General features: G+C 28.2%; 1 protein-coding gene across 1 annotated transcript in view; it reads left to right on the top strand.

The window, feature by feature from the left end:
* The window catches only part of LOC122269139 (nose resistant to fluoxetine protein 6), a 37264-nt gene extending 27260 nt beyond the window's left edge, over positions 1–10004 (top strand). Inside the window, exons 14-15 of the mRNA XM_087153635.1 lie at positions 8255–8397; positions 9729–10004. Of these exons, the coding sequence (XP_087009761.1) occupies positions 8255–8397; positions 9729–9851 (266 nt within the window). The 3' untranslated portion in view covers positions 9852–10004. The remainder of the gene's footprint in view (positions 1–8254; positions 8398–9728) is intronic.
* The last annotated feature ends 1172 nt before the right edge of the window (positions 10005–11176 follow it).

The raw sequence follows: 11176 nt of genomic DNA, 5'->3' as shown, positions 1-11176 counted from the left end.
AGTGCTAACTATTAATTAGGTTACGAAATCAGACACAAAAACGTACTTTCTCTGAATAAACATATAATTTTTTTTACATATTTGGAATCTAGACCCTTGAATTAGTGGGGGTAGACAAAATTTAAAAAAAATTGGGAGGTAAATTGGGCCGCAATAAAGGTTTATATATTTGGCGATAGTCCAGAAAACCGCCAAAAAAAGTCGCCTGCGCAAATAAATATTTTAAGATAACCCATTGACTAATTCAAAAGAGGAGTGCTTAATTTTACTAGGTTGCTACGCAACCAAACTCTAATAGTAAAAAAATTGAAATAATGTTCAGTGATTGCTTGGAGGGGCTTAATTAATTGTTAATAGAAAATATCTCGAAGTTTCCAGGCCATAAACAATTTTTTTAGGGGATTTCTGTCCAAAAAGCAAAAAAAATATTATTTTAATCTCCTTTGAAAAGTAAATTTGAATCGATTTATAAATTATTTATGATAGTTTTTAGAATTTAAATACATGAACTTTTTATCTGATATTATTTAGATTACACTGTTTTTACTATATTTATTCGAGGATTTTATACTAAAATAAAATGAACATAACTTATTATAGCTATATACAAAATTTTAGGGATAATCATTTTTACAGTTTTAATCGAGTCTTCTAGGCAAGAAAGTTTGAGGAAAAAAAAGTGCTTGAAAAATAAAATGTAGATTGTATAATAATTCTAATGCACATTCACAAGGCTTTCTATAATATACGATATTTCTTTTTTCTATAACTCAAGGAATTGCTGAATGTTTAGTGGCATTTTAAAACGATTGAAATATGTTATGTTTAAGAATAAGATATTGAAATAATATGTTGCAAATTGTAGGATTCATTGCTTAAAAAATCGCTTCATTCTACTAGATATTTAGGTTACATCGTTTCCTTTGGATAAAGATGATTAGCAAATAGCATCCTCATGTTTCGATACATTCTGAAACTTATACGTTCGCAAATTCACCATAAAATGTCGCACAGCATATTCTTTAATTACGATAAGCTACATTTACCACCAAATACTGCTACTATGGTTATTTTTGCTTTCTTATCGATTCTGATCTGATGATCTCTTTTTAAACAGAGCTCGTAAGATCCTTAAGATACTGAAATGGGGGCACAAAAACTTAAGAGATAAAATATTTAATTTCATTAACTCAAAATATCTGGTGTCAAAATGTTAATTTTTAAGTTAAATATAACTTTTACAATATTGATGTTCTTACATTTTTAAAGACCATATGAATCCTGATAAAATATTTAAATGCATATGTTTACTTTAACTAGTGTAAAATCCTTATCAAAATAATGATCAAGACCCAAATGTAAAACAGTATAATTGACGATAAAAACTCAACTGGCTTCAAAACATATGAAGAGGGAAGTAAAAGTCGACATGTTTCGAGTTTTCAAATATAATCGCCCATTCTCAAGACTTGTCAGGCTTGGATAACTTGTGACTTTTATTATTGGACGCTCAAAACATATACATTTTTATTATCATCTATTATTTTTTTAAATCAATGAAGTTTTTATATTTTCGATTCAGTTTCTTGGGATTATCCATTTAGTTACACAACATATTAAATTATTTCACTCGATATTAAAATAAGTTTTACATATGTTATAGGCACAGGTTCTTAGATTGAAAAAATAATAATTCACTACTTTGTAAAAAAATTAATGCAGTAAAAAAAATTTTTTTTTTTTTTTTTGCTGCAAGCCTTAACATTTTAGTTTAAGGTCATAAAAAAATTCCGTTTACAATTGAAATTTCAAAAGTTGAATGTGAAAATGGAATGTCCCCTAGTACCAGGAATCGAAATTAAATAGTAACAAGGACAACTTTTTTAAACAAGTTAGCGTTTCCGTCCTACTCGAAGTTGTTTGAAAAGGTATTTTTTATATATCGATTCCAAAGTTTATTCTACATATATTTCAGGGTATAATTTAGGAGTATTTCGATCGAGTTTATTTTTACACCCTTATTTGCTTAAAATTATTAAATAATTTACTTAAAATAAATTATTCAAGCTACATGATTTAATGCATTTATAGTATAATAATAAACGGAGCTTCCGATGCATATCCTTAACCTTAATACCGCTATCATTAAATAAATGGAATAAGCTTAGATAAATAATAAAAGTTAATTTTTCCCTCGTGTAATTTTCAAGGAATAATATGTTTCGATCAAACAGATTTCATTCTGGAAATAGCGAAATTATTGAGTAGGTCTCTTGGAGCAATATCATTCTTATCCGCTTTTGACGAAATATAGGAAAAATTAGTTTTCACAGTTTCTGTAAAAAGTATGTTAGCCTACTTGCCACGTTTTTTTTAAAAATTTTTTTTATTAAAATAAGGTCGGAAATTGTGTATTGTGTGCACAGCTTCGGAATCCTTACAAATTTCAATTTTTAGTATTTCCTGATTAACAAAATAAGGCATTTTCCTGATAACAAATTATACTACAATAATATCTTGGAAATCATGCTAAAGTAAAAAATTTAACTAAATAGTTTAGTGTATTATCAGAAAAAAAAATCTACTTGGTATCATAAAGAGTAAAAGATATAATGAAATAATTAGTGAATCATACGTGGTCAGAAAATTAAAAATTTAATTTCACAACTAAGATAGTAGGACGACATTTAAGATACTGAGATATTTTAAGACACTAAAAAAATTGGCTACGTATTCCACAGCTTTTTATGTTCGGTATCTTTATCCTCTTTGTAGTGACTTATAAAACATCAACACTATTTTAGATAATCTAAGTTGAAGTCACAAGAAACAAAAAAAAAGACAATCAATAATTTATATTCTTTTTTCAAAAAAATAGTATGCTAAGTAAATAATCAGCTGTTTTGCATTAAATAATTTTAAACAGCTGAATGTTTTTAATTTCTTAACAAGGTTTTATTCTTAGCTAGCAGACAATAATTCTTTAAAAAAAACTTGACTATAATTTGAAAAGGAAACCTAAATTAAAGAAAATCTAAATTAATGTTCTAAAAAATTATTAGTATATTAATGAAGAAATAATAAACGTAAAATGGAAAAGAATAAGAATTTTAAAATGTTAAAATTTTATTAAATAGTTGGTAAAATAGTTCTGCGATACACTTCCGGAAATTTCTTTTAAGATTAGGATGATATAGGGTAAACCAACAAATGAAGGAGCATTTCATAGATATTTCTTAGAAATAAGATTTTAAACGTTTTAATTTAGATTGATTGGTAAGAGTAGCTTACTACCTAACAATAGGAAGTTCTTTAACAATGCATTTAGTTATCTGGTCTTTGAGTCTTCTCTGGAAGAAGTTTTGAATTTGTTAGTATCTGTTCAACGCCTTGTTTCTTTGACAAAATTATAAGGTCAGTGTTTGTTGTTATCCGTTTAAACTACAATTAATTGCATATAATAATGCTTTTTCTTTTCATTGTGAAAAAAAGAATTCAAAATATGGTCATTGAATTTACGTTTTATTTATTTTAAGCATCATAACATAAGCAAGTACTGAGATTAGGGGGTGTTTATTAACTGGATTACAGAACGATGAAAAACCAATGTATAAACAAGTGTTCCTTTACTGGGATTTTTTCAAGTTAATGAAAATAAAAGAAAAATGTTAATTTTCTTGTACCTTTTGTCATATTATAAATCAAAATTATGTTAAAAATACAAAAAATAACTTCTAACCAGTGAAGGAACAGGCATGTTCCTTCACTTGGAATAGATTTCCCAGTGAATGAACAGTTTGTGCGAAATATGATTTTACATGGATAATTTAGTAGTTCTGAGATATAGAGGACACCTAAAATTCAGTTAAATGTTGTATGAATAGTTCCTATAACTATTTCATTTAAATATGCAAATTTAATTTCTAAATTTATTTAAAGAATTATAATAATAATTAATTTATTATTTATCTTTATAAATGTAGTGATTAGTTATTACATCATACCTTAGACTCCTTAATAAACTATGTTTATTAACTAAATATAACAACTGAATATAATAATAAAAGCTTGAATGGAATCTTTGCAGGATTTTGTGCCAATAATTAGCTAAATTATTATCCTATTGCCGTCTTTAATGTCCTAACGGGAACTGGTAGGAAAAATCCATTTAAAGACAATTATCTAGGTGAAAAATGGGTGAAGTTTTTTTAAGGTGACATCCACCGATAACTCAGTGCAATGCGAAGATAATTTCAAAAGGCAAAACTTCCCTTAGAGAATAATATTCGAAATACTGGTTTTAAGAACTTCAGAGAATCTTTAGGAGGGAAGTAGCCCTGGCATCCTTTTATAAAGTGATTGCATTTACAATTCGAATGAAACAAGAGTTGAATACTGCCCTTAAACGGGAAAAATCTGCGGCCTTAAAAATTATAAGGATTTATATTCTAAAGTACCTAGGAAAGAAAAAGTACCTCCATTGGTAGTTTTTCCTTACAGAAGAATTCGTAGAGATATTACAGAATCAGTCCCTGCTACATATTTCATTGGAAAAAGCTATTCATGAAATGAAACGATGACCGCAGCAACATTTTACAAATATATTGCAAATGTTTCTACCCATGGCTAATTAAAAATGCAATCAAATTCCTAATTTTGCTTCTTCTGGATAGGTATAAATCTCACATCAATTTGAAACTGAGCAAGTTTTGTTCCTCAAAACAAATTTTCTGGTTTAGTTTTCTACGTAATTCTTGGAAATCTCGTTAGATCTTGAAAACAAAAGAATTGTAAAACAATATGTCTAGAAAATTTTACATCAATTTTTAAATAAGATTTGAGGCATCAACTGATGAAGTTAAAATGCTTTTATGAAATGCGATATTTTTTCATTCGATGTAGAAAACGTTGACTGTAACAAATGCATGCAAAACAGACACCAAGAGTTAATGAGCAAGACAACTTATCAACAAAACACATGCTTCGAGAGTAACGATGCGCTATTTCTTCAGAAGCTTGAGAAGGAAATCTTACAAGTTATGTTGCAAATTTTTAAAGGAACATTGACAGAAAAGTTTAATCTCCCAAATATCCAATAGCCTGTGATTTTCTCAATATTGAAGAATTTATTTCAAAAAGAACAATTGTATAATCAAATTTTGGCTCTGAAGCTGAAACAACTAACATTAATAATGAAAGTATCTTGAAAATCGATTTTGAGATAAATCCTCTTGAGGCATTGTTAGTTGCAAAAACGATTGGTTTCATAAGTAACTACTAGATATAAGTCAATGAGAGATGGGTTTTACTCAAACTTCGAAACTCCTTTTTCTCATTTAATATCCAGTGAGGAATTCTTGAAATGGAACTGGAAAATCAAAAGAAATTTCGAAGATACATTTACATTGGCCAAAAATTTGGAAAAAAGAGGAAGGTTAAATCAAAAGAAAAAGAAATAAATTACTCATGACGAAGAGAAAAAAAATACTTAAAAAGATTTAAAAAAAAGCTTGAAAAATATGAGGAAAAGATTAAACAAAAAAATGATCGAATTATAATAATAATAAAAACATCATCAGATTACACAATGATAAACATTCATAATTTAGAACGGACTATTAAACTGTGAGAAAAAAATGAAAAACATTTTTTTAAAATTATATATTCAAACATATTTTACTTTCCATTCCATGACTGAAAAAAAAGTAAAATTTTCCACATTAACTATGGTTATATGTCGTAATTCCAAGAAAAATCTTGTTTTTAGACATTTGTGTGGCCTATGGATTCCAAACGAGCATCAAACATTATCAAAATTAAGTGTTCATTCTCTGGAAAATTTAGTGCTTATTCACTGGTAAGAACTGTTCCTTCACTTGGTCATCTTACTACTTATTATTTAAACCACCAAAAGCTTAAAACAATATTATGTAAGTTATCTAACCTTTTTTACATAATTTGCATTTAATAACAAATATGTCGAAACCATCATTTAGCTAAAATTACAAATTTTGAAATTTTTATGAATTTTTTTTAAGGGCAAGCTAAGCTTAAGTGTCCCTTCATTGTTTAGTTTACCCTATAAGATGTTGAGAAATTTGCGATGTTGTGAGAGATGTTTAAAAATGTTGACTACGTATTTTTATTAATATTTATAAAATATATATTCAAGAAATTGATAAATATATTATTCCAAATCTATGCATACGTATGTATATTATTGAAATTGTATCAGTTATTGAAAAACAAAATAAAAACAAAATAAAAAATAATCACATTAAATAAGCACAATCTGGTGTATTCTATCAGAAGCACGCTTTTTTAAAACTACACATTTGTTGAATAAAGTGTTTTTTATTCAAAATTCTTTACTAAATTGCAAATAAATTATTAAATGACTAAAAAAGAAACATCGTATTTTATAGTGTGAAAGAAATAAAAATAAAAAGATTAGCAAACGATTATTAGCGAAAAAAATATGAATGAAATTTTATGCTAAGCGCGCGAAGTCAAGTTCATCGCAAGTTTATCACATTTTAATATTAATCGCCCCATTTAATCATTTCTTCAGTGTCGCCAAATTATTTTTTTAAAAATAATTAATTTTAATTTTTCTCAGCTTCTAATAAATAAAAACAGTTGAAACTTTAGATTTTTCAATTGAAAAATATGTAGATTAATATGGTATAAAAAAATTCATACCTTATAATTCAATATTTTTTCATCCTCACTTTAATTAAATAATAAAAAATAATAAATAATTATTAAAAATTATTTTTTGTATGAAATTATCTTTGGGTAAATGAGTTTTATGAGTGGGTGAAATTTTTTTTGAATTGCTTCATTAGTTTTGAAAATATGACTGAAAACGCAAAAAGCGAAATTAACATTAAGGGGTACGAACTTTGAATCGCTCTCCTGACCAAACTATGGGGACCACATTTCCCAGATTGTGGCTACCCCCTATATTTTGAAGATAAGAAATCCAAATATGTAAAAAAAAATGCATGTTTATTCAGAGAAAGTACGTTTTTGTGTCTGATTTCGTAACTTAATTAATAGTTAGCACTAATTAATTAGCATATTTGAGGTCACCTTCAGGAACCATTAAGATTGACACTTAGTTCGTGAAAATCCGATCATTAGAACGAAAGTTATTCAGGGTGATTCGTTTTTTTTTTTGCGGACTGTACACCCCTAATATATATATTGGTGTCTTGGGATATTCATCCACTTTTAGATGCCCGTGGATAATTTTTTAAAATTTTTTTCCCGCACATGCGCTGTATAAAGCAACTACTTCAATTGGTTCCTTGGGTTATTCATCCACTTTTCCTTCGAGGTTAATATCTTCCTTACCTATACTATGCATGATTCTTTATCGCTTTACGAGATCATCACCAACAAAACCAATTATTTTTTTTCTTGAAATGCCGGATGCTATTTAGGCAAAGTATGAAATTTTCGTCCTGATGGTTATTATGTAAAAGATGTGCATGTTACTGTGAATGACCGAAATCGGTGGTTGTTAACTTTCACCGGTGAATGTTGACAATCAAATTAGTCGCTTTGGTGAATGTTCGAAATATTTATTACATCCGATTTGATATTAATTTATTCCTGGATATAATTACATTTATTCGATATTTTGATACTTACTGACGATAGATTAGAACAAACATCAGTGTTTGGAGTTTCGGGCAAATATATACCGAGTAATGGCACTTGACTTTTAAAAAGCATCAGTGTATGGTATACTGGGCAAATGTATACCGGGCAGTGGCACTGAACCTTATAAAAACATCAGTGTAGGGTATACCGGGCAATGGCATTTGACCTTAAAAAAACAGTGTAGGATAAACCGGAAAAATGTGTACCGGGCAATGGCACTTAACCAGACCTAGTATGACTAGATCTTTGGTAAATGTCCGAAATATATACAAGGTCTAGTGCCACTTTTGCTATAGCTTAAATATTTAAAAAAAAATAAACAAAGTGTTTGAATTAATTTTAAACTGATAACGATATTATTGTTTTAAAATTAAAAAAATAATAAAAAAAACTGCGCCAGATAAGAGTAATAATAAAAACACACATATATTGTACAGTGAAATAAGTACAAAAAGGACAAAAAGAAAAAGACAAAAACAAAAAAAAGTCAATAAATTTTATGTACTGAAGCAACAGAAAGAACAGAATAAAATGAACTAAACATTTGCATCAACACTTATTTAAAATAAAATTTTGCTTTCAGGTGTTGTGGATAAAATTTTATCTTATAAGTTATTCATCCCTCTGAGTCGATTGACTTACTGCGCATATTTGATACATCTGATTGTGGTTTTTCTTTATATTTCATCACTAAAAACTACTATTGTCTTTACTCATCAAACAATTGTAAGTATGAATTATAGTAGATTTTTTTTTATCGATATGATAGAATAATCTATATATATATTTCTCTTATACGGCGACAAAAAAAGCCTCATTATAACTTCCCGAATGGCAATGCTAGAAAATCAAGCAATGATTGCCGATAAAAATGTCACATGCCAAATCTAGCTGAGGTGGCTCAATCTATAGCACTTTTAAAAACGAAAACTGAAATAACCAGTTCTCACTAAATGTGAACTCTTCCGAAATTCACCCTGTCAGCTGCGGCAATCTCAGACTATTAAGCTAGGCAGAAGTGAGTAGTCTTTGTCGATAGATGTCTATTTTAGTACTTTGTCGAAAGCACTTTTTTTCATGAATTTATATACTACGAATTTATGTGTATTATATTATTTTGAAAAATGAGTCTCAATCGTGCTGCTACGCTTTAAGATTTTATACTATAGCACATTTCTAATAGGTATAACGATATACATGCGATTTATTTGAATTCAAATTTATTTTAATGACTTAGTATTTACTAAAAATATGTAATTTATAAAAAAGAAGTTGTTATATGGATTTGAATGATTGTTTTGAATTCTTAGAATTTTGTGCATTTGCAATGTACCTAAGTTAGTCGCGAGCGAAGCGAGCTTGGTTTGCGAAGCAAACCATGTAAGATTGCGTAGCAAAATTTTCGGGGGTTGGCGAGCGTTAGCGAGCAGGGGGCACAGCCCTCTAGATTTTAGAAATATTGTACATATGCATCCAAAATTAATTAATTAATACATTCATTTTTAACAGTAAATTTTTGTTTAGTGTCAGAGACAACAATAAACTCAAGTCAACACACACTTCGACTGTAAATAATTTGATGATTAGCCAACATTGGTGTTTTCGGAAGCAAAATTATGTATGAAAAAATTATAAAAAAAAAAAACCATCGATACCCATGAAATCAGACTTTTAAAAAGTGTCACTCTACAGAATGTATTTATAAATTATATTACTCAAAAAATATTTATACTTACTTGAAAAAAAAGTCAGTTATTGACCCAAGTACTGACCGCGTCTGGTGAGACATAGGCTTCGGTGATCAGACGAGATCCGGTGTTTTCGTCATGTTATGGCTGCTGACTGTATTATTTACTGTATTAAAATTAACTACTGTTTTATTTTCAGTTTCTTTCAATTAATATTTTTTTAAAAACAATGTTCCAAACAATAAAATCGATGAAATTTTAATTCTCTATGATATGCACATTAAATTGATTTCTTCACTAAAACTTAGTAATATTATTATTAATTATATTATATTAGTATTTCTTTCAATAATTGTCACATTTTTACAGGTCCTGATGTTTTTGGGTTTGCTGATTGTAACATATGCGCTTTCTGTTCTTGTGTCACTGACGTTTGAATCACCCATTATCAGATTAGAAAAACTTATTAGAAGCAAATTTCAGAATAGATGAAGAACTTTACAAATATATTTGAAATATTTATTAATTTTAAATTAACTAAATAATTATATATATATTTTTTAATGCATCATGCTTGTAAATTGCCTCATTTGTTGAAGAACTGCATAAAATAAAATAAAAAATTAGATCAAATATTTTGAGCGAAAACATGCATATTTTAGTAATGCTAAAATATGTTACTGCACTGGCCACTCATACTTCTCAAACGAAAAATAGGTTGTATGAATATTTCTACAAATAATTTACTTAAATTTATTAAATATTTCAATTTTAGAAGCATTTAGTTTCGTTTTTAAACTCAATACTTCAAATACTTTTATTAGTTCGCCTAACTTGCTCTATTATTCTTAATAAATGATGAATAAAAATTTTCACTCAATACAAAATGATTTTTAAAATTATGAAAATATTGGATTGTGACACATTTTTGAATATTTACAACTGCTGCGATATGAATGGAGAATGGCAAATTTTTGAGTATTAACAACTGTTACAATATCAATTGAGTACTGTTACAATATGAACAGAGAATGATAAATTTTTAGGTAAATCAGACCTCGATGTAAGGTCACCCTAAGGGACATCACAAAAGTGACTTTATAAACGGGGTGACCTTTTAATCGATTCACTAGCACTTCGTAACTAAGCACGTAAATAGTACACATTATGATTTTTTAAAAATAGTAATACAAACGAAAACGATCAGCCATAAATTAAATATTTAAGTCAATAAATTTTAACAGAATTAGCAAATAATTAAAGAAAGTTAGATTTTTTAATTTAAAATAAAGCTGTTTACAAATTTCCTCAAAGTGTACATACATACATTACATCTTACTTTATTTAAAATAATAATTTATGCAGGTCTGTCTCGCTTTTGGTTTCATTTTTCGAACAATGTTTTCTAGATTTTGTAACTTCTCAAAATGTTCCTCAGCTCCCTCATGGTTTGTAAAAAAAATTCATATGACATTTATTGCATTGAAGGCTTCCGCTTGGGTTACAGCTACAGTCTCAGGATCACTGTCATTGTCCTCACTGTCCACAACTTGTGAAACAATTTCAGAAATTGTAGCTTCAGAAGTGGTGGCAATTTCCTCACCAATCAAACCATATTCAGTCTCCCCTTCAATGGCATGGCCACGATTTTTCAGATCGTCCATCATAACAGATAGAGGAATATCGTCTTCTTCTTCTGTTCCGTCATCCGCGATATTCAGAGAACTCACAAAACCAGAATGACGAAAACAATTTGATATGCATGTGGTGGAGACCATGTTGCAATTTTTGTACACATAGAAAATGGCATCCAAGAC

Source organism: Parasteatoda tepidariorum, chromosome 10 (genome assembly GCF_982258835.1).
Source record: "Parasteatoda tepidariorum strain Cologne lab strain chromosome 10, Ptep-v5.0, whole genome shotgun sequence".
Lineage (NCBI taxonomy): Eukaryota > Metazoa > Arthropoda > Arachnida > Araneae > Theridiidae > Parasteatoda > Parasteatoda tepidariorum.
This window is presented reverse-complemented; position numbering and strand designations above follow the sequence as displayed.